General features: G+C 36.4%; 1 protein-coding gene across 1 annotated transcript in view; it reads left to right on the top strand.

Moving 5' to 3' along the window:
- Nucleotides 1–981: 981 nt before the first annotated feature.
- The window catches only part of slc6a15 (solute carrier family 6 member 15), a 34,343-nt gene continuing 9,943 nt past the window's right edge, over nucleotides 982–25,381 (top strand). Inside the window, exons 1-11 of the mRNA XM_067389239.1 lie at nucleotides 982–1,099; nucleotides 2,431–2,914; nucleotides 7,218–7,375; nucleotides 7,554–7,680; nucleotides 7,817–7,998; nucleotides 13,579–13,689; nucleotides 15,811–16,052; nucleotides 16,197–16,386; nucleotides 18,776–18,968; nucleotides 19,835–19,994; nucleotides 21,195–21,357. Coding sequence (XP_067245340.1) covers nucleotides 2,605–2,914; nucleotides 7,218–7,375; nucleotides 7,554–7,680; nucleotides 7,817–7,998; nucleotides 13,579–13,689; nucleotides 15,811–16,052; nucleotides 16,197–16,386; nucleotides 18,776–18,968; nucleotides 19,835–19,994; nucleotides 21,195–21,357 — 1,836 coding nt within the window. The 5' untranslated portion in view covers nucleotides 982–1,099; nucleotides 2,431–2,604. The remainder of the gene's footprint in view (nucleotides 1,100–2,430; nucleotides 2,915–7,217; nucleotides 7,376–7,553; nucleotides 7,681–7,816; nucleotides 7,999–13,578; nucleotides 13,690–15,810; nucleotides 16,053–16,196; nucleotides 16,387–18,775; nucleotides 18,969–19,834; nucleotides 19,995–21,194; nucleotides 21,358–25,381) is intronic.

Below are 25,381 nucleotides of genomic sequence, written 5' to 3'. Positions count from 1 at the left end.
CTCTCATTCAACAATGACGATGTCTGCTTCGAGAAACCCGAACATGTGAAAAGGGTCTATTTATTTACATTTAGAATGTACATTTAAAGTGCCAACCTTTGGCTAAACAGCATCACATTTTGCAGGCTTCCTCAAATTCATGATAAAAATAAGTAGTATAATAGTTCACACTAATTCACTGAGAAGCCAAGTTGATCTCAAAGTCAAATATTTTTGATAATTATTAACAAAAGAATTCTATAGGCTAAATCTGTCTGGACCAGTTTAGTTGAGCTCAGGTAAAAAGACTATTCCTGACTGGAAATAAATGGGTGTGATGTGAAAAGCATGAGCCAAGGAATTGGTGCATTAAAACACTTATTACTATTATAAATTGTTCATGAATTATAATCAGTCTCAATATATTAATTTTGTTTTCTCTATAGCGCCCCCAAAAGTGCAATTTAAGAGCATTTCTTCATTTATCCCTGAATAGGAGCGCGCATTTCAGATCTTCAGTCCAAATTTCACGTTTTTATCATTTACAGATCCGTACATTTCGTTCTAAAACAAAGCAAAAAATATAATAACAATCCAGACAACAGCAGCGTTTCCAGCGTCGTTAGTGGACCTTTAATCAAGTCCGTGTTAATCTGTAATTTCAGCCATTTTATTGTAAATCTGATGCAAGATTTCCAAGCACGAGGTTACAATACCGGTACACCCCTAAAAATCAGCTTGTGGGCGCTATAGTGGGTTGTACCACTCTGTTTTATTTAATGGGGGAGTTAGATTTAAAAATATTTTTCAAACATAAAAAACACATTTTAAAGCAAAATTCTGTTGTCATATTATTTGATCTGTTTAAAGAAATTATATTAATAGCCTACATAAGACACGCCTATTTCAGTTCTTCAGGGAACACAAATCAGTTTCTCCCCCCCATCTCGTGTGGGACGGACGGCACTGATACAGTAGAAAGAGCATCTGCGCCTCCTGCATCACATTTACATCAGATTGTAGGCTATTTGAGATGTCCAAACCATCGAATATAACCCGAATTTAGGTCGAAACAGCTCATTTCAAAACCTTTGCTCATTTCATTTTGATTCGTTATAAGGTAAGAATGATTTTTTCTATTCGATTGTGCTTATTTAACATACAGAATGATGAGAGAACGGCTGCGCAATCACATCCAGTGTGTATGATGAAACCTCGCACATGGGTGACATAGTAAATTTGGGCGGGGGGGGGGGGGGAGGCTCTTTACAAATATATATTGTATTTCATTCGAAAATAATAATTGTTATTCCCATAAACGTAATTGCCTTTTTTCAGTCAGTGGACTATAAAACTGTAATATTTTTTTCCTAAAATACGCGGAATTGAAATTAGATCCACACATATATACACAATGGGCTTTGCTAATAACAAATTATTTACTTTAGCATATATTATTTACACCCTATGTGGATTTCATGACCTTATTTTAACGATGCTTTTTTGAATGAGCTCATTTTAAAAGAGTTTAGCTAATTAAGGTGTAATTTTAAAAAAGATTTTACATTAAATTCAATGACGAAGAGGCCAAAATGTGCTCTGCTGGAGGCTGATTATATAAAAAAAGGTGCAGCCTTGAAAGAAATCTATTAATCACATGAGCTGCGACCGAGAGCGGCCGCGCAGCATCATTCACATTTGGACACTCGTGGTTTAGTATACAATGTACAAAACCAGAGCTTTTGAGGCACAAAAGATTGATTTAGTAACGTAAAATAACTATTATTTTCTATTTTACTGTCCATCTATTGCGAATCCAGTCTTCAAACCTTTATTCTGGGGCGCTGCGGCCACGTGACTACAGAACGCGCGCTCTTGTCTGTTTGGGTTCGTATGCAAATGAACCGACCTCGTGCTCTGAAGAAGGGCTTAAATTATTTAGATGCGAAATATGATCGTGTTCCGAACGATTCAGTCGGTTTGAATGACATTTGATGTCAAATGGAAGCTGTTACTCACAGCCTCCTGCTATATTGAAAACACTGGATTGTACCTTATTTGCGTTTTGCAATAGCAAGTTTGCTGTTAATGAAGGCGAAATTAAAAGTACTCTCTATGGGTTTTTTCCTAAACATAATGCATTAATTATCCTAACTACAGTTCTCTGCCTGTAAATCACCTTAGCTTTGGTTTGCTTAAATCTGGTTGTCTGATTTGTCTTTAGAGGGTGAAGAGATAGTGATGGAGTCTCGCTAAATTATACTATAATAATATTATTAATAATAATAATTTGTGCCTGATGTCAACTCAGTCAAACAATAGTTTCTAAAATAATTCGTAAATATAAGTCATGTTAAAAAAAAAAAAAAAAAAAAAAGCATGCAAAATAATGTCATATTGCATCATTTTAGGGGAACTAAGCTGTCTAGTTTCTGTTCCTTGTTCTAATAGGAAGCCTGTACCGTGAAAATGAGAAGATAAACTTTTCATCAACCCACACTTTTTTTGTCTGTTGACTAAATCCTCCTCTCTGACCTACGCCTGCCCTTTTGAACTAAACCTACCCTGCCTAAAAGGATTTCCTAGAATCTCTCCTTCCCCATCGCCCAAAAAAGACATTTTCAAATGCCCAAAAACAGCAAAACCATCAAGAGAGAGATTGACGATGACGATGTTACGGAATCTGTCAAAGATTTGCTCTCCAATGAAGACACATGTGAGGACTCTTTCAAGAAGAGCTCTCTAATGGTAGGAGATGTTACTCAGAATAAGAAGAAGGATGTTGAGGTGGGCTCAGAGGAGGAGGAGGAGGAGGAAGAGGAGGAGAGACCCGCCTGGGGCAGCAAGCTCCAGTACATCCTCGCCCAAGTGGGCTTCTCAGTGGGCCTGGGCAACGTCTGGAGGTTCCCCTATTTGTGCCAGAAAAACGGCGGTGGTAGGTTAAGCATTAAAGCAAAACAAATTCTTTATAAGAAGAGTGTAATTCCAAATGAATGTCTAAAAATGGCCATTATCAATTTAATATCTAGTAGTCAACATTTGAAGTGGCTCAAAACCTTTCATTAAATTGTCCTAAAACCTTCTTCTTAGGACAATTTATTTCTTAGGGCAACTTTGATTAACTTTTTTGATCCACTTCAAATGTTCACTACTATATATGGATATATGATCAGCAATTTCCTTTTTTTTTTTTTTAAACGTATATCCCATCAGTAGACCATCATACTAAATTGCAGTCCCTATTCACATTCTTATGAAAGATACATTTGGTAATGCGCACACACACACACGCACGACTGAATGAAGCATCTTCGAGAGTCTGTGGACCAAGAATTGAAACTGAAACTGTGAGCTGTTTCAGTTCAGTAACACAAACTTCTGACAAAAACAGAAATGTGCAGCATTATTTTGTTTTAATTGTGAGAACCCCTTTGATTCCTCTCTAAATTTGATAAATAAACCATTGATTTTATGCTTAAACACAAAGGAACCTCATTTCAAAACCTCGACAACCTAAAGTCAGACATATGCCTGACACCTCATTTGCAAGATCTCAATATACATTTCCTGTAGACACATTTCTGCAGGAAACAGGTCTTAGTGCCAGTGGTATTTCTTGTAAAATACACACAATTGAAAGAAGAGAATGGTATTTTGGAGCTTCAATTCTCCTGCATGTGTCTGCAGGAAACCAGACCTCAGTGCCAAAGGTCTTTCTTGTAAAATACACACAATTAAGACGCAACTAAAGTTACATCTAAAGTTTAGTCAATACAAACAAAGATCCACCATAATAAAGTGATGCACTCTGGGTTTTCAAACTTGTCCTGGAGGCCCCCCAGCACTGCACATTTTGAAAGTCTCCCTGACACACACAATTCAGGTCTTGCAGTCTGTACTAATGAGCTGATGATGAGTTGAATCAGGCGTGTTAGATGAAAGAGACATACAACATTTGCAGTGCTGGGTTTGAAACCCCCTGCTCTAGCTAATGTGCTGTAACTTCTGTAGAGACCATAGAAAGTCACTGAAATAAGAGTAGTAGCCTACCACAATTACAATCAATAAATACACTATATGGACAAAAGTATTGGGACACACCTCTTAATTACTGAGTTCAGCTGTTTCAATCAGACCCATTGCCAGAGGTGTATATGATCAAGCATGTAGTCTGCATTTACAGACATCTATGAAAAATGGCTCATTCTGAAGAGCTCAGTGAATACTATTCAAAGTAAAGAAGACGGAAGACGACAAAGTCACAGAGTGTGTAAAAGACACCAACCTCTGCTGATTCCATAGCTGAAGAGTTCCAAAATTGCGCTGGCTTTAACATCAGCACAAAAACTGTGTGGCGGGAGCTTAATGGAATGGGTTTCCATGGCCATGCAGCTGCATGCAAGCCTTGCGTCACAAAGTACAATGCTAAGCTTCAGATGGAGTGGGGTTAAGCATAAACTGTGGAAACATGTTCAGTGAAGTGATAAAACACGTTTCCCTATTTGGCAGTTTGATGGGTGAGTTTGGGTTTTTGACGATCCCAGGAGAACATTACCAGCTAGACTGCATTATGCCAACTGTAAAAGTTGGTGGAGGAGGGATAATGGTATGGGGCTGTTTTTTAGGGGCTGGGCTAGGCCCCTTACTTTCATTGAAGGGAAATCTTAATGCTTCAGCATACAAAGACATTTTGGACAATGCCATGCTTCCAACCTTGTGGGAATGAATGAGTTTCATGTTGAAGAACTTGAATGGCTCATGCAGAGCCCTGACCTCAACCCCACTGAACACCTTTGGGATTAAATGGAACAGAGATTGTGAGCCAGGCCTTCTCATTCAACATCAGTGCCTGACCTCACAAATGCTCTACTGGATGAACAGACAAAAATTCCCACAGAAACACTGCAAAATCTTGTGGAAATCCTGTTATAGCTGCAAAAGGGGGACTACCTCAGTATTGATATCTATGTTTAAAATGTGATGCCAATGCAGTCCCTGTTGGTGTAATGGTCAGGTCCCTATACTTTTGTTCATATAGTGTATATCAATAAAAAAAAATAAAAAAAATTAGAAATAGTTGAGAAATCTATGTTCTTACATTAGTCGGGCATGGCATTGAAATGAAACGTTTTGCATGTTGCAGGATAATCACAGGTTATATTACCCATCTGTGATTATACAAAGCTGTTTAATGTCAAGAGAAAGCAGATTACAGCTTCTTACCTTGGTCTCCCTGAGAGCAATGACATACAGTAGATAAGATTACCCATGTCTCTCTCCTTGTTCTCCTTGTAACATTTGCAGAAGATACTTTCAGAGTGAATGATTTCTGTATTAGAAAGAAAGACAGAAGAGAAAGCAACCTATGCAAAAGTTATCATTTTTTATAAGGAATGCTTCTGTCTTCCATTTGGGTTTCATAAACTGTAGTATGACCACAACCCTTCCGTGTCTTCCTTTCCAGGTTATAATAAGTGAGTGTTGTGACCTGCTGTGCAGATCTGTAATTAGATTAAATAGGCCACTGTGTGTGGGCCGTCTCTGTCTTTGAGCAAGAGCAAGCACAGAGCAAGCACACCACCACACCATCTATAGTATGTGCCATCAATGACAGCATATTTTGTCCTCAAAGAAACACACCTATGACGTTTTGCTGCCCCAGTCTGCCAGATGTCATCTTACGCACAACCTGTAGAGTCATACATTTTTAAACAAGTGTCTCACAGCGCACCAATCTGACCTACATTACAAACCTTAAACGAAATGCAAAAACATTACATCATTTTGGTGAAATTCTACTATTTTAAAGTTACCTGGGTAACACAAGATCAAAAACCCCTATTGATGGCTACAATAAGGTTGCAAAATAAATTTAATGTTAAAACACTGAAATCAGTGGCGGAGCTCAGTTTTTTCATTTTGGTAGAGCCTGGGTTAGGTGCTCCAGAAATTGGATTAAGCATAAATGACAAAGGGAATCAATACAAAATGGCTTGAAATTGTTAATGGCATTTCATGATATCCCAAAGCCTGTACTGTATAGTTGCCACCCAACAAAATACACAGGTTGAAGACATAGATCGTACAAACCAAGCTGTTATGAAATAAAATGTAGCACAGTTTACAGAACAGCTTGAGAAATACAGTACCTACTCTCTCATTTCATTTTTGTAAATGACACTGTAGTTTATGTTTCCAATTATTAGATTCATTTCTCTAAATATACCAGATGGTAGTGTCTAAAATAATCCTACTTGTCTGTGAATCTCAGTAGGTTCCTGTGTGTTAAAGCACATGACTGCAACATGTTGAAAGAGCAACAGACCTACAGTACTATCAAAGCAATGCCATTGTATTAAAGTTGTTCCCCATAAGGAAGGAATGTTCTATCCTGTGCCATGGGCAATGCTTAAACAGTTTTGAAATGACAGTCACGCCCTTATTTGGCTCTGTGTAATGAGAGTTTAATTCAAGAGAGAAAATATTTGCAAAAAATTACAGTGAGTTAATCAGTTCTTTCATATTTTACAAAAATTACAAGATGTTGTTATTGTTAACTAAAACTATTAACATCGAAAAATAGATTTAATAATAATAGATGAAAAATTTATGTAAACTTAAATTAAAAATGTTGGATTACTAACTGTAATAAATAAGTTGAATTACTAAAAATAAAATAAAGATAACTTTAAGCTAAATAATAATAAAACAAAAGAAAACTAAATTACTAAAACTTAAATTAAAATGAAACCTGAAAATATTAAAATAAAAGTTCATTAAAAATACAATATAAAAAATACCAAAATAAGAGTGGATTAGACTAAAAAAAAATACAGAATCAGCAGTATAAATAAACCAAGAACCAAGAAAATATATTAATAAAATTAATCAATTAATAAGAATAAGTTAAGAAATAAATAAAAACAAACAAGCAAACTAATAATTGGACAAATAAATAAGCATAAAACTAAGGGGGGAAAACAATCAATACAGTGTAAAATATACAGTAACTGTAAAATAAAATGTTGTGAGATATATGACACAAATAATCACAGTTCAAGAATGATCAAACATTGACCTTGAAGAATGGTTGATTACAATGGGTAATTGCTTTAATTGCATTTATATACCATCACTTGTGACATGAATACTCTGTATCTGACATACTGTAAGTCCAGTGTATAAAATTGTGGAAGTTTGGTTCCTAAATAAATAACCATAATTTCTCCTCTTTGTAGGAGCGTATCTGGTTCCCTACCTCATTCTGCTGATAGCGATAGGGATTCCTCTCTTCTTCCTGGAGCTAGCAGCGGGCCAGCGCATCCGACGGGGCAGTATCGGGGTGTGGAACTACATCAGTCCACGCCTGGGTGGCATCGGCTTCGCCAGCTGTTTGGTGAATAGCAGTGCTTTCGTGTAGACATAGGTTATTTTAAGTGCACTATATAAAAATAAACAAAGACAGACACTGTCTTTGCACAGGGGAGAGGTGACCAATTAAACCATTTAAAGGCTTGGGTAGACTGAGTAAAGTGTGTAGCCCATACAGTTAACTGCATTCTCTCTTATTGCAGGTGTGCTTTTTTGTGGCACTTTACTACAATGTCATCATCGGCTGGAGTCTCTTCTACTTCTCACAGTCCTTCCAGCACCCTCTTCCTTGGCACGAGTGTCCCCTGGTCAAAAACAAAACAAATACATGTAAGAAGACCATGAAATTATGCTTTTTATTTTTAAAATACATTTAGTATATGACATACTGTATGTAGACAGAAACAATACATTTTATGAATCTTATAATGCTTTACAAGATTATAAGTTTCATGTTATTGTGTAGATGTTGAACCAGAGTGTGAGAAAAGTTCAGCTACTACATTCTACTGGTATCGTGTGGCCCTGGATATCTCTGATTCAATCTCTGAGAGTGGAGGACTTAACTGGAAAATGACTTTGTGCCTGTTTGTTGCATGGACCATGGTGTGTCTTGCTATGATCAAGGGTATCCAGTCTTCTGGAAAGGTAAGAAATGTGTCTTGTATTTTGTTCTAAGAAAGTCTGCCTTTAGTCACACAATAAAGACCTCAAGGGATGTCTTAAAAGTAGCACAGAGACAAACACTGACCCTTCCTATATCAATAAGAACCATCGGCCTCTCATGTGATTCATGTCTGCATAACTTTGTGAAATGCGATGCAGCATCAAAACGAATAAGACCACATGTGGTACTCTGACATCAGTGTACTTTTGACCTGGTTCCCTTTAGACAGCTGATTTTCAAGTCATGTGGGTATTAACCCCATCAATACATCATCTATAGAGGTTTCTGATCAGCAGTTAATATTGGTATGAAATGGAAGTTGCAATAGTCTTTTCTTCCCTATTGTGACATACAGTGAAATGGCTTCAATATATTGCCAGTTAAAGGACAGCAATCTCTTCTACTGTAAGTGTGGCCCCTCAGTCAGTAAGGATATTATAGTATGGAATATATATGCTATACTCTGAAGGGGATAAAGACAGTCTTTGAAGCCTAATCTGGGATTTACCTCACAAAAGAATACCAATCTCTCATTCAAGATTCCCACAAAAGCGTATTTCACACACACACAAACACACACACACACACAAAAATCCCACACTGCCAGTCTTTTTTTCTTCCTTTTTTTGTCATTTTGTGTGCACAAAAGCATGGCAATGCCGGTTGCCATGGTTTTATATGCGCCTTCCCCATTCACAGTTCTGTGGCACTGTAACCAGTAACCTTACTTAACTACAATTATTGGTGTTTGAGGATACTGTACTGTAGAATTAGAGTTGTGTCTGCAGGAAGAAGGGTAGATTTATTTAATGGATCTTTGTATAACCTTTTTGATGCTTCACTTTTGGGGAACCACAGAGAAGTGTCTTTTAATCTTCTAAGTTGTGGGATAGTTAAAGTTTAAAGTCCGGTCCGCCCTTGATGAATCAGAGATGAGTCAGTAGCCTTTTGAGCTTTGTGGTTATAAAGTAAAAGCAAGATTACAAAATAAACGTAAATATAAAATACCGTCTATTGAGTGATCGGACACATGGTCCACACATTCTCAGGGAGGTTTTCATGATCATAAAAAACTAAAATACACAGTAAATATTAATAATATGAACCAATTTAAAACATGTCCATAAAATTAAATATATATATATTATTTAAGAATTAAGTTAAGAATTAATCATTAAGTCCCCAAATTATCATTCCTGTAAAGTAGAACATTATGAAATTATGTTTGGGGTGTGACTTCATGATTGTACTGAACTCATAAAGAGAAGAAACTGTTCTCATTGCCGCAAGGTTCTGAGTCACACCAGTATTATTGTAAATACACCAATTAGGCATAACATTAGGGCCACCTTCCTAATATTGTTTTGGACCCCCTTTTGCTGCCAAAACAGCCCTGACCCGTCGAGGCATGGACTCCACTAGACCCCTGAAGGTGTGCTGTGGTATCTGGCACCAAGATGTTAGCAGCAGATCCTTTAAGACCTGTAAGTTGCAAGGTGGGGCCTCCATAGATCGGACTTGTTTGTTCAGCACATCCCACAGATGCTTGACTGGATTGAGATCTGGGGAATTTGGAGGCCAAGTCAACACCTCAAACTCATTGTTATGCTCCTCAAACCATTCCTGAACCATTTTTGCTTCGTGGCAGGGTGCTTTATCCTGCTGAAAGAGGCCAAAGCCACTAGGGAATACCGTTTCCATGAAAGGGTGTATATGGTCTGCAACAAAGCTTAGGTAGGTGGTATGTGTCAAAGTAACATCCACATGGATGGCAGGACCAAAGGTTTCCTTGAAGAACACTGCCCAAAGCATCACATTGTCTCCGCCGGCTTGCCTTCTTCCCATAGTGCAGGGGTCGGCAACCCAAAATGTTCAAAAAGCCATATTGGACCAAAAAAAAACAAAAAACAAATCTGTCTGGAGCCGCAAAAAATTAAAAGCCTTGTATAAGCCTTATATGAATGCAACACAGGCTCTAAGTGTATATTAGCTATATTAGCCTACTATCAAAATGACTTATGACTATATATTGTATTGTTATATATTATGTTGACAAATCATCAATTAAATATTTTCCATCTTATATTCTGCATAATTGTGTGTTTTAAAATAAACACTGACAAAAGCTATACTATAAAACTATATGTTTTAGGGCTGGACAATATGGTACTATATATAACATTGATATAAGTGATTACCCGGATTTAAACCTACCTATATTGTAGTTATATAAAATATTCACAGGCAGATTTGCTTTATGTATTTCCCCGGCATCAAATCAGGCACATATAAATGTCAGGAAACACGACTCCTGGCTACATGTCAATATCCATGGATTAGGTTTATTTGACAAGTTGTAAGAAACACTTTTGAGTCCAACCTTTAGTGTAATTTGTTTGTTTTTACTCGCGTTTTCGCAGTTTAAATCCAGTCACACAGCAGGTTCTTTTGCCACTCAGTCCAGCTGAGGGAGCGCGCTTTTGGCAGGAAAGTGACGTCACCGCGTTGAAACGTATGTCGCATTCTATGACACAAATCTTCGTTGACAGAAATGTTGAAATTTAATATTTATTATACACATTTTTACAGCAATGGAAAACGTTTAGAATGTTTGTGTCATGTTTGTCCTCCTACAGAAACCATATAAAAACAAAAAAATATATATCACCCCCCATCTTTTTCCATTTTCATACATTTTTGAAAAAGCTCCAGGGAGCCACTAGGCAGTGTTGGGGAAGCTACTCTGAAACTGTAGTTTGACAAGCTACAAGCTACTCATAAATTAAAGTAGTTAAACTACTGTCAAGCTGCCCTTTTAAAAAAGTAGTTAGCTACACTACAGGTTACTATCAAAAAGTAGCTGGCTACATTGAAACTACTTTGATTTTTTTTTTTAAATGACATAGCTTATTAAAAATAACTGGATAACTGTTCATGAAGAAGGTTTAAGTAAGATGTTTAAAACAAAGCAACGCACTACAATTATGATTTCAAAGCGTACCGTTTTATTTTGTAAACTATATCAAAAGATACAACACTCAAATGTAGCCTATATCTTACACTGACTCTCTTTGCACGCTTTATATATAATACATTCAGAATTTTAATATAAATTTTGTTTTTCATGCCAAGAGAGGACCGACCACCAATTGCACTCTGCAGTTTCAGAAGTGATTTCTACATATAAATGCAGGATTCATGCTTAAAATTGCTAACATAACCATAACACGGGACAAAAATATGCAGCAATAAGAATAAGAATAAGCAATGTAAATGCAGACTAGAAAAATATTAGAATTTTTGTATCAATATTTTTGAAATTCTATTCCAATTATAACCGTAAACCGAACCGGAACTTAAATTGGATACACAGAAAAATGCAGGTCAAACTCACAGCATGCAGTTATAAAGCTTTGAGACGCGAATCATACGCTTCTCGCATGAATATTCTTATATCCGAGCAACCGATTTTATTAGATAAGCCGTGTGATAAGCGCACTAAGCTATAACAAGATTTTGTTCTCAAAAAGTTGACGGATGCTTTGTCCTTACATAATCATCAGGCGATCTCTTCTCGATGAATTGCCAATTAACTGATAAAGCCGCAAGATGCGTTATATAACAATATATGGCGGTAATGCACGATGTTAGTTCGTGATTTGAAGACACTGAAGACGATCTCGTCAGAACGCAAAACGGAAAGTAGCTTGTAGCTTTTGGTCGCACGACACCGGGGGGGGGCTAAAGAGCCGCATGCGGCTCTAGAGCCGCGGGTTGCCGACCTCCGCCATAGTGCAACCTGGTGTCATGTGTTTCCCAGGTAAGCAACGCACACGCACCCGGCCATCCACGTGATGTAAAAGAAAATGTTATCCATCAGACCAGGCCACCTTCTTCCATTGCTGCGTGGTCCAGTTCTGATGCTCACATGCCCATTGTTGGCGCTTTCAGCGGTGGACAGGGTTCAACATGGGCACCCTGACTGGTCTGCGACTATGCAGCTCCATACACAACAAACTGTGATGCACTGTATATGCTGACACCTTTCTATCAGAACCAGCATTAACTTTTTGAGCAATTTGAGCTACAGCAGCTCGTCTGTTGGATCTGACCACACGGGCCAGCCTTCGCTCCCCATGTGCATCAATGAGCCTCAGCCTCCCATGACCCTGTCGCCCGTTCACCACTGTTCCTTCCTTGGACAACTTTTGATAGATCCTAACCACTGCAGACCGGGAACACCCCACAAGAACTGCAGTTTTGGAGATGCTCTGACCCAGTCGTCTAGCCATCACAATTTGGCCTTGATAAACTCTCTCAAATCCTTACGCTTGCCCATTTTTCCTGCTTCTAACACATCAACTTTGAGGACAAAATGTTCACTTGCTGCCTAACATATCCCACCCACTAACAGGTGCTGTGATGAAGAGATAATCAGTGTTATTCACTTCACTTGTCAATGATGTTATGCCTGATCGGTGTATATAATCAATATACTTTTATAGTATTTAATAGAATTTTGAATGAGCTTTTATTTTTATGGTTTCAATAATAGATTTCAATAATATTTTGGTTTAGTTCTAGTATCATTTGTATTAGTTTTTAACATATTTCTATATAGCTTTATTTTTTATTTCATTTACTTTTAGTAATTGTAATACTTCAACTTAAAGGAACACTCCACTTTTTTTGAAAATAGGCTCATTTTCCAACTCCCCTAGAGTTAAACAGTTGAGTTTTACCGTTTTCGAATCCATTCAGCCGATCTCTGGTTCTGGCGGTACCACTTTTAGCATAGCTTAGCATAGTTCATTGAATCTGATTAGACCGTTAGCATCACGCTTAAAAATGACCAAAGAGTTTTGATATTTTTCCTATTTAAAACTTGACTCTTCTGTAGTTAAATCGTGTACTAAGACCGACAGAAAATGAAAAGTTGTGATTTTCTAGGCTGATATGGCTAGGAACTATACTCTCATTCCAGCGTAATAATCAAGGAACTTTGCTGCCGTATCATGGCTGCAGCAGGCGCAATGATGAGTCGACTTTTTTCATATTCAGTCGACTCATAGTTTGTCAGCAAAGTCAGCAAGTGAGGGCATACTCTGTGCAGAAAATGATTCTGCAGCTTAAAGGGTTAGTTCACCCAAAAACAAAAATTCTGTCATCATTTGCACTTTGGTTCATCTTTGGAACACAAATGAAGATCTTTTTGGTGAAATCTGACAGCATTCTGTCCCTCCATAGAAAGCCTTCACAACTGGAAATTCAGAAAATGTGGACTAAATCACTCAATTCATATGGATTAGTTTTACAGTCTCTTTATGAACTTTTTGAAGCATCAAAGTGTCAGTTATAAAGGCAGCTAGAGGGACAGAAAGCTCTCAGATTTTCAGATTGAACCAAAGTCTTACAGGTTTGGAATGACATGAGGCTGAGTAATTAATGACATAATTTTCATTTTGGGTGAACTAACCCTTTAAGAAACACTAACATAGCAAAAGAGATGCAATTTTACACTGACATTATTTGATAATCTGTTTGGTTATGTCTGACTGCAGGTGATGTACTTCAGCTCTCTGTTCCCCTATGTGGTGCTGATTTGTTTCCTGGCTCGTGCTTTCCTGCTCAAGGGTTCTGTAGACGGCATCATCCACATGTTCACCCCGAAGGTAAGACGCTGTGTATATGTGAGCAGATAACACATTACCACAATAGTTTGACCAATTTACTCTACATGCTCTGGTTCACACAGCAGCAATTAATCCAATTTATTGAGAATTACAGTAATCATCCATTACTAATTCCCACGTGTATCACTCATCTCAGTTCAGTGAAGTCCAGTAGATGTATCTATGGAAACAATACCCTAGCCAGATTTCCCAGCATGCATTTGTGATGTGACTCGGCAGAAGTGAATTAACTCCTCCATCAGCACAGACTGAAATGCAGCAGACCGTCTCACTGTGCCAGCTACTTTACATAATACAACACAACACAGACACAAGATGTGGTCACATTTCTCTTCAGTGCAAGGGGCTGTCAATGTGTCCCTTGTTGAGTTATATGTCACTTCAGAGTCTTATCAGAGGGTGGTTTGTATAACACACAATTAATTGCCTCTGCTTTAGAATACTGCTTCTGCTTAACACACAAATGGTAATTAGTACAGAGCGATTACAATCACTGCACTGCTGAAATGGGGGGAAAAGAGATTTGGTAATGAAATATTTTTGATTTTTCTTATTAAATAAAATAATATATTGAAGAAGCTTTTTAGAGCTGATTTTACATCTATGTTATCAAGGGTGCAATTCAGTAGCTAAAAAAGCTGATTAAGTATGTTTCTATTTATATTTAAAGGGATAGTTCACTCTAAAAATGAGAATTTTGTCATAATTTACTCTCCAGAATTTAGGCTTTTACTCACATATAAATGTTGATTTTGCTCCAGACCTTGCATTGATGCATTTCTTTATTCTGCGAAACACACACACAAAAAAAGATGTTTGAAAAATGGTAACCAAACAGTTATGTGCTGTTGTCACTTTAATTATTTATTTATTTATTTTTTACTATTAATGTAATTTATCTATTATTATCTATTCAGTTTTAGTTTTAGTTAGATAAAAACCCGGATAAGTCCTACAGTTTTGCAATGTGTGAGTTCCAAGTTATGAGTGTGAGTAAATGATGAAAGAATTTCCCTTTTAGAGAGTTACTGAGTGTATAAGACAAGGTATTTCTTTAATATTTTAATATGTTAAAATATGTGGTGCAGCCCAATGTTTAAAGAAGCAATTGAAGGATGATTAAAAAAAATATTTATCCATTTTGAGATTATTGACTTCTCACTTTAACCATAGGCAAATTAATATATTTTCAGATGTTTTCAGATATAACACGTTAAAGGGTTAGTTCACCCAAAAATGAAAATTGTCATTAATTACTCCCCATCATGTCATTCCACACCCGTAAGACCTTCGTTCATCTTCGGAAAACAAATTAAGATATTTTTGATAAAATCCGATGGCTCAGTGAGGCCTCCACTGACAGCAAGATAATTAACACTTTCAAAGCCCAGAAAGCTAACATATTTAAAACAGTTCATGTGACTACAGTGGTTCAACCTTAATGTTATGAAGTGACAAGAATACTTTTTGTGCACCGAAAAAAAAAAATATCGACTTTATTCAACAATATCTATTGATGGGCGATTTCAAAACAAATCTTTTGTTTCGAATCAGTGGTTCGGAGTGCGTATCAAACTGCCAAAGTCACGTGAACCATTAAAATTTCAAAATGTTTTGAAACATTTATGTAGTAACAAAGCCTCGTTTACTAAAATCACGTGGCTTTGGCAGTTTGATACACGCTCTGTACCAATTTGAATCAAAAGATTTGTAAAGCTTCGAAGCTTCATGAAGCAGTGTTTTGAAATCGCCCATCACTAGATATTGTTGAATAAAGTAATTATTTTGTTTTTTTGGCGCACAAAAAGTATTCTCGTTGCTTCATAACATTAAGGTTGAACCACTGTAGTCACATGAATTGTTTTAAATACGTCTTTAGTACCTTTTGAAAGTGTTAATTATTTTGCTGTCAATGGAGGCCTTACTGAGCCATCAGATTTTATCAAAAATATCTTAATTTGTGTTCAATGAACGAAGGTCGAATGGGTGTGGAACAACATGAGGGTAATTAATAATTAATGAAAGAATAACCCTTTAAAAGCATACCACTGTGCCCGATTGAGCATGTGACAAATAATAAACTACACTATCTTCTTACAGCTGGAAATCATGTTGGAGCCCAAAGTGTGGCGTGAAGCTGCCACGCAGGTCTTTTTTGCCCTGGGTCTTGGTTTCGGTGGTGTTATTGCCTTCTCCAGCTACAACAAGCGAGACAACAACTGCCACTTCGATGCTGTGCTGGTCTCCTTCATTAACTTCTTCACCTCAGTGTTGGCCACTCTAGTCGTGTTCGCTGTGCTGGGCTTCAAAGCCAACGTCATGATTGACAAATGTGTAGAAATGTAAGTTCAAAGCAAATTAACCATGAGGAGCAGTTTAGTAGCAAGTTCAAAAAATTAATAAATAAAAATTAGTCCACAAATGATATAAAACTGCATAAAGATCCAATGACCTATAGTTGAATTTCTTCCTTTAATGTATCTTAGGAACACAAAGAAGATCATTGATTTCCTTGGCAAAGAGATCAATCCAAGCTTGATCCCACATCACATTAACTTCAGTCATGTTAGCCCAGAGGACTACCAGCAAATTACCAACATTATCCGGGGCGTGATGGAAAACGATTACCCACGCCTAGGCTTAGACAACTGCGACATCAAAGAGGAACTGAACAAGGTGAGGAGGAGCTTAAAGTGAACCGATACACCACGGGGAAACCTTAGAGACAACTGATATACACAAACTTTCCATGGAATTTAACCCTGGTGGTTACGCTCTCTCTCCAGCCATTTGTTTTGAAAGTTAATACAACACAAGTGAGCAATCTCTATCAAGATGTGACATTTTAAAACCCATAACCCATATGGTCCATGATGAGCAGTGTTGGGGAAAATTACTTTTAAAAGTAATAATAACAAGAACTAAAAAAAGTAACTACTTAGTTACTTTTTATGGGATGTCATGTGTTACGTTACTTTTGTGTTACTTTTTCTCACCTGGGCTGGGCTTACTTGTTTGTTTAGAAATAAAACTCTACTGTTAGCAATGTAAAGCCCCTTTAGGCTGAAGGAAATGCACCTTTCAGCTGTCAAATATTTAATATAAGTATATTTCAAATACATTGTAGAAAAATAATATTTTTAAAAAAAATATTCTTTAAAAAAATTATGTTTTCTAAAAATTAATTTATTTAAATTAGATTTTTTTCTTTTCTCAGAAATCCTTATTTGTAATTGACCCATAAACAGAGGATATATAAATGCTTAAAAGATTATGACCAAAATAAAGGAAGCTGCAAAGGAAATACTTTAGTGTTGTTATGGAAGGAGGTGTGTAGGAGATCAAGAGGCACTGCATGATGAAACAAACGGAAATAAATGCGGTACATGTTGGTTGAGGTGATGCCATAATCAGATTAAACAACAAACACACTTTCAAGTACCGTCATAGGCTGCAGCCTTCTAGAAATGAGGCTCTTTCTTTACACATGCATCTTTGATGTGTTTTGTTTAACCCAAATCTATTTTTGTAAGTTCCTGCTTGCTTCAAGGTAAACCCTCACCCTAAAACATTCATGCTGAGGCAAAATACAGCATTTTAACACTACAGATTAAACAGATGTATGTACATTATCACTATAGCAGGGGCGGTTTCTTCATTAGGGCAATAGGGCAACGCACCACCAAAGTGAGAAAGGGACGAATTTTTCAATCACATCAACCAAAGTTACGCTAGCTGTCACTGCTAGGCTGTTTGTTCTGCTTCTGGATATAGTCCAATCAGCATCGAGTCACGCTCTGTGGAGTACCGCCTCTTTTTGGGCAATTTCAGTCTGGCCGAGATTTGCCCCGACTACTCCCATAGACTTCCATTCAAAGAACTTTTTTTTCGAACTGCAGGCACTGCAATGCAATCTCTATGGGTTCCGGGAGGGCTAGCACTAACGTGCTTTCGTCATCATACGTAACCTTAACTTGTGTAGCGATTAGTGAAAACAAACATACCTCCATTAATATTTTTCTTTAAGATGAAGTGACATCCAATAATTTTCTCAGTCCATTATTTACATTTCACAGGTATATTCTCCATCTGCAAATGTTAGAAAGTCGAGAAAATATTTCCATTTTGCAGTCAGGCGTGGACGAGTCTTCAGCAAGCACAAACTTCCGTGAACGAGCGCCGCCGCGCGCATGCGCGCCAAACAGACGGAGTTCAATCTATAAAATACATTTTGCTAAAAATATTTGTAGTTAAAAATTTGGTTTTGTTGGCGAACATAATTATGCCATATGTACAATTTCGAAAATACAACTAAGTGTATTTGTACTATAGCAGTAACTGTGTAAAGTGACTGTTGTAGGGTATTCAAAATAATAATAATTGGTCTGTTCTTTTGTTTTTATTTATTTTCATTTTTTAGTTGAGTGTATTTAACTTCTGCTTTAAAAAAACATTTTGATTTTACATTGTAAAGTTACAATTTTAGAATATAGCCTAGGCCTAATGTTATTTGATCCATACTACACAGTTCATGTTTGTTTTTATAGCCTTCAATATGAACATTGTTTCTAGGACAATATTGGGCAGGATATGAAATACATTTTATTTTTAATTAAATACAGATTTTTTTTTTTTTTTTAGATCCCAGTCCTATGCATGCCTTAAATACAGAATGTTTCATGTTTTAGATTAGTAATGATACATTATTATATCACTTGTTAAATGATTATTTAACAATTAGCCTATTAATTCCTGCATTTCTATTAATTCTATTTCTTAATTGTGCCCCACCAAAATTTTTTTGCACCAGCCGCCACTGCACTATAGCATTAATCTAATGTTAATACCTTGACATTAAAAATGGAAAAAAATATGATTAAGTATACTTTACTCTTTCTGCCTGTGCAAAACAAGCTGTCATGATACAAGTCAAGCCTAATCTTACACTTACACTTAGTAGTACTCATCAATGTTGTTACTGATCACACAATGTCTTTTATATGCTTTTATATGTTCATGTTTTTGAATGCATGTTAGAATCCTACCCTTACCTTTTCTCTCACAGGCAGTGCAGGGCACAGGCTTGGCCTTCATCGCCTTCACTGAAGCCATGACCCATTTCCCAGCCTCGCCTTTTTGGTCTGTCATGTTCTTCCTTATGTTGGTCAATCTGGGACTGGGCAGCATGTTCGGGACTATCCAGGGCATCCTCACCCCCATTGTGGACACCTTCAAAGTACGAAAGGAATACCTCACAGGTCAGCCAAAGCCAAAAACTCATGACTCTGCAATATCTGAAGCCATATTAGATTGCGGTTTTAGCTGTTCCTGTAATCACAACAAGGCTTCATAAACAAGGTCTACATAATTCAAGTCATGCTATAGTAACTAATAACAATAATCAAATGCTGTGATGTGCAAGTCAAGACCCGAACAGACACCCTCAATGAAAAATAATAATGTTAATATATTTTAAAATGTAAATTAGTCTGATTGCATAGCTTAATTTTTAAACAGAAATCATTCATATTCAGAAATCAATCTAATATGCTGTTTTGGTGCTAAAGAAACATTTCTTAACCATTTAAACAGTAATACTGCATGGCTGTTGTTTAAACTTAATCAGATTAAACCTAAATCATTTCACTTAAGGGCTTTCGTAAACTACTGAGTGGATAAGATCGTACCCCCTCCCATTTCCACCCAAATGAAAAAAATACTATAGTAATTTATAGTAAATACTTTAGTTTTTTTTTTAACCATACTATAGTAATGTACTTGAATTAATTTGTTGTGGTAATTCAATAGTTGCTGTGGTAACATAACAACTATAGTAATATAAACAAGTTTTCTACTTATGGTATATTATACTACAGTACACACTACAGTAAAAACTAAAGTATACTACAGTATTTATCACAGTTTATCAGTTCCCTGTAGTTAGTACAGTATGCTGTAGCATTCATTAACAAAGTGTTGTAAATACAACAATATATTCAGTATACTACAATTTACTATAGTATGGTTCAAAAACACTATAGTATTTTTTTCATGTGGGCAGTTCAACTTATTGATTTCTAATACGCTAAATCTCATACATTGTTGCTCTCTGCTTTCTTTACAGTTGGTTGCTGTGTACTTGCCTTCTGTATTGGTTTAATATTTGTCCAGCGATCTGGGAACTACTTTGTGGCCATGTTTGACGACTATTCTGCCACTCTTCCTCTGCTTATCGTGGTTCTTCTGGAGAACATTGCTGTGGCCTGGGTCTACGGCACCGACAAGTACGTTACCTTCTCAGCCTCCGTTAGAGAGCTTACAGCGCCCTCTGGTGGCATGAGCTTCGTAATGATATGAAGAGTTTTTGTTATCAACTGCATACATTATATTAAAATTCAAGTTTGTTACGGGCTTTTACTACCCAAAGAAAAATGTAATCATAATCATGTAATCTTAAAAAAAAATAAGTAGCCTAATTACAAAACCCCATAGATTGTTTTCACAACCCAATTAAATCACATAAATCAGAAGCAAATACTAATCTACTTTGAATTGATTGTGGCATTGGCACATTTCTGATTTTTTTTTTTTTTTTTTTTTTCAGATTAAAAAAAAAAGATATCTGAAAAAGATATCTTAAGATATTTGAAAAAAAAATTTGAGTTTAAAATATGGACATGTATTTGTGGTTTTGCTCAGATAACATAATGTACAGACTTTATTCATACTTCATTTTGTTCATTTTATTGTATTTCTTTTTACGTAAAACCATTTAAAATATTTAAGACTAAAATTTTAAAATAACTCATTGATTTAAGACATTTAATATACTAAATACTGAGCTTCATATTGATATGAAAAATATTTGTTGTCATCTATATATTTATTGAAATTCAAATTTGTAATGGTTACAAACTAACCAATGAAAAATAAATGCAGTTATAATTATAATTAAATTACATAATGTAGTGGGCACACTAAAAAGGGCAAACTACAGCTACAGGTTTTATTTTGCTATGCTATGCTATGCTATGCTAAAAAAAAAAAAAAGCATAGAAAAACAAAAAGCTCACAGGAAAAAGCATTCATTGAATAAACAATCAGTTATTAATATGTAATTGGTTCTCTCTTGTTTTGCATGTGTTCATAATTTCTTGGTAATGTCTGCACAATTTTGCATGTTTCATTGTGTTATCACAAATAAAACTATTGACAACAAGCACAACTACGCCTTATGCTTAAAAAATCACATTTTTAATCATTTAAATAAAGGGTGAAGATGTAAATTTTCTCTCAGCCGGACATCACTTTTGGCCACTACTTTATAATGACATGTAATTATAATTAAGTAATCATAAAAAATAAGTAATTACAAAAGCGTAATCTATTGCTTTCACAAGACACAAGTTAGCTAGCAGCAGCTCTAAGCTAATTTGCAGTGATGGTGGAACTGATGCCTCTCTGTCTTCTGTGGGTTCATGCAGGTTCTTTGAGGATCTGAAGGACATGCTTGGTTTCACTCCATACCGTTTCTATTACTATATGTGGAAGTTTGTCACACCAGTGCTGCTGCTGGGTCTTCTGGCCGCAAGTATCATTCAACTGGGACTGTCGCCACCTAGTTACAGCGCATGGAACCAGCAACTGGTGGGTAAACTTTAATGTTTAAGATACAATAATGTTTTGAAGTTACATGGCCATAATTTTATTCAGAACATTTTTATTCAGAAAAGATCATACCAATTCCATTCAGACTTGGTTTTGTTAATTATCTATTTTGTTTTTGTGAACATGAAACATTAATGTTTAATATATTTAAGACTAACGTTTAAAAATCACTCAATTTAAGATGTAAGATAGATACCAATTTCGGTAATAAATTTGTCGTTTGTCCATCTGTTCGCATACTGAATATATATTTAACATTTATTGAGCACTACAGTGATGGCATATTTTTGCAGGCCAAACCTGAAGTTAGCATCACCCTGGTTCCCTCAGCAAAAAATCCCAATAGGATTTTTCCATTGGCGTATTACGGTGGCCCAGTAGTGCACAACACAACGAAATTAAAAACGCAAACACAAGTTCACAACACAACGAAATCGAGCCACAACACATAGGAAACAAGCCACAACACAACAAAATAAAGCCGCAACACAACGAAATAAAGCCACAACACAACAAAATAAAGCCACAACACGACGAAATAAAGCCACAACACGACGAAATAAAGCCACAACACAACAAAATAAAGCCACAACACGACGAAATAAAGCCACAACACGACGAAATAAAGCCACAACACAACAAAATAAAGCCACAACACGACGAAATAAAGCCACAACACGACGAAATAAAGCCACAACACAACAAAATAAAGCCACAACACGACGAAATAAAGCCACAACACGACGAAATAAAGCCACAACACAACAAAATAAAGCCACAACACGACGAAATAAAGCCACAACACGACGAAATAAAGCCACAACACGACGAAATAAAGCCACAACACGACGAAATAAAGCCACAACACAACAAAATAAAGCCACAACACGACGAAATAAAGCCACAACACGACGAAATAAAGCCACAACACAACAAAATAAAGCCACAACACAACGAAAAAAAGCCACAACACGACGAAATAAAGCCACAACACGACGAAATAAAGCCACAACACAACAAAATAAAGCCACAACACAACGAAAAAAAGCCACAACACGACGAAATAAAGCCACAACACAACTAAATAAAGCCACAACACAACAAAATAAAGCCACAACACAACAAAATAAAGCCACAACACAACAGAATAAAGCCACAATACAACGAAATAAAGCCACAACACAACGAAAAAAAGGCACAACACAACGGAATAAAGCCACAACACAACGGAATAAAGCCACAACACAACGAAATAAAGCCACAATACAACGAAATAAAGCCACAACACAACGAAAAAAAGGCACAACACAACGAAATAAAGCCACAACACAACGGAATAAAGCCACAACACAACGAAATAAAGCCACAACACAACGAAATAAAGCCACAACACAACAAAATAAAGCCACAACACGACGAAATAAAGCCACAACACGACGAAATAAAGCCACAACACAACAAAATAAAGCCACAACACAACGAAAAAAAGCCACAACACAACGAAATAAAGCCACAACACAACTAAATAAAGCCACAACACAACAAAATAAAGCCACAACACAACAGAATAAAGCCACAATACAACGAAATAAAGCCACAACACAACGAAAAAAAGGCACAACACAACAAAATAAAGCCACAACACAACAGAATAAAGCCACAATACAACGAAATAAAGCCACAACACAACGAAAAAAAGGCACAACACAACGGAATAAAGCCACAATACAACGGAATAAAGCCACAACACAACGAAATAAAGCCACAACACAACGAAAAAAAGGCACAACACAACGAAATAAAGCCACAACACAACGGAATAAAGCCACAATACAACGAAATAAAGCCACAACACAACGAAAAAAAGGCACAACACAACGAAATAAAGCCACAACACAACGGAATAAAGCCACAATACAACGAAATAAAGCCACAACACAACGAAAAAAAGCCACAACACAACGAAATAAAGCCACAATACAACGAAATAAAGCCACAACACAACGAAAAAAAGGCACAACACAACGAAATAAAGCCACAACACAACGGAATAAAGCCACAACACAACGAAATAAAGCCACAACACAACGAAATAAAGCCACAACACAACAGAATAAAGCCACAATACAACGAAATAAAGCCACAACACAACGAAAAAAAGCCACAACACAACGAAATAAAGCCACAATACAACGAAATAAAGCCACAACACAACGAAATAAAGCCACAATACAACGAAATAAAGCCACAACACAACGAAATAAAGCCACAACACAACAAAATAAAGCCACAACACAACGAAAAAAAGCCACAACACAACGAAATAAAGCCACAACACAACTAAATAAAGCCACAACACAACAAAATAAAGCCACAACACAACAAAATAAAGCCACAACACAACAGAATAAAGCCACAATACAACGAAATAAAGCCACAACACAACGAAAAAAAGGCACAACACAACGAAATAAAGCCACAACACAACGAAATAAAGCCACAACACAACGAAATAAAGCCACAACACAACAAAATAAAGCCACAACACAACAGAATAAAGCCACAATACAACGAAATAAAGCCACAACACAACGAAAAAAAGGCACAACACAACGAAATAAAGCCACAACACAACGAAATAAAGCCACAACACAACGAAATAAAGCCACAACACAACAAAATAAAGCCACAACACAACAGAATAAAGCCACAATACAACGAAATAAAGCCACAACACAACGAAAAAAAGGCACAACACAACGAAATAAAGCCACAACACAACGAAATAAAGCCACAACACAACGAAATAAAGCCACAACACAACAAAATAAAGCCACAACACAACAGAATAAAGCCACAATACAACGAAATAAAGCCACAACACAACGAAATAAAGGCACAACACAACTGAATAAAGCCACAACACAACGGAATAAAGCCACAACACAACGAAATAAAGCCACAATACAACGAAATAAAGCCACAACACAACGAAAAAAAGGCACAACACAACGAAATAAAGCCACAACACAACAAAATAAAGCCACAACACAACGAAAAAAAGCCACAACACAACGAAATAAAGCCACAACACAACTAAATAAAGCCACAACACAACAAAATAAAGCCACAACACAACAAAATAAAGCCACAACACAACAGAATAAAGCCACAATACAACGAAATAAAGCCACAACACAACGAAAAAAAGGCACAACACAACGGAATAAAGCCACAACACAACGAAATAAAGCCACAACACAACGAAATAAAGCCACAACACAACAAAATAAAGCCACAACACAACAGAATAAAGCCACAATACAACGAAATAAAGCCACAACACAACGAAAAAAAGGCACAACACAACGAAATAAAGCCACAACACAACGAAATAAAGCCACAACACAACAAAATAAAGCCACAACACAACAGAATAAAGCCACAATACAACGAAATAAAGCCACAACACAACGAAAAAAAGGCACAACACAACGGAATAAAGCCACAACACAACGGAATAAAGCCACAACACAACGAAATAAAGCCACAATACAACGAAATAAAGCCACAACACAACGAAAAAAAGGCACAACACAACGAAATAAAGCCACAACACAACAAAATAAAGCCACAACACAACGAAAAAAAGCCACAACACAACGAAATAAAGCCACAACACAACTAAATAAAGCCACAACACAACAAAATAAAGCCACAACACAACAAAATAAAGCCACAACACAACAGAATAAAGCCACAATACAACGAAATAAAGCCACAACACAACGAAAAAAAGGCACAACACAACGGAATAAAGCCACAACACAACGAAATAAAGCCACAACACAACGAAATAAAGCCACAACACAACAAAATAAAGCCACAACACAACAGAATAAAGCCACAATACAACGAAATAAAGCCACAACACAACGAAAAAAAGGCACAACACAACGGAATAAAGCCACAACACAACGGAATAAAGCCACAACACAACGAA

This window comes from Chanodichthys erythropterus, chromosome 7 (genome assembly GCF_024489055.1).
Source record: "Chanodichthys erythropterus isolate Z2021 chromosome 7, ASM2448905v1, whole genome shotgun sequence".
NCBI lineage: Eukaryota > Metazoa > Chordata > Actinopteri > Cypriniformes > Xenocyprididae > Chanodichthys > Chanodichthys erythropterus.
The sequence above is the reverse complement of the archived record's forward strand: the minus strand, read 5'-3'. Positions and strand labels throughout refer to the sequence as shown.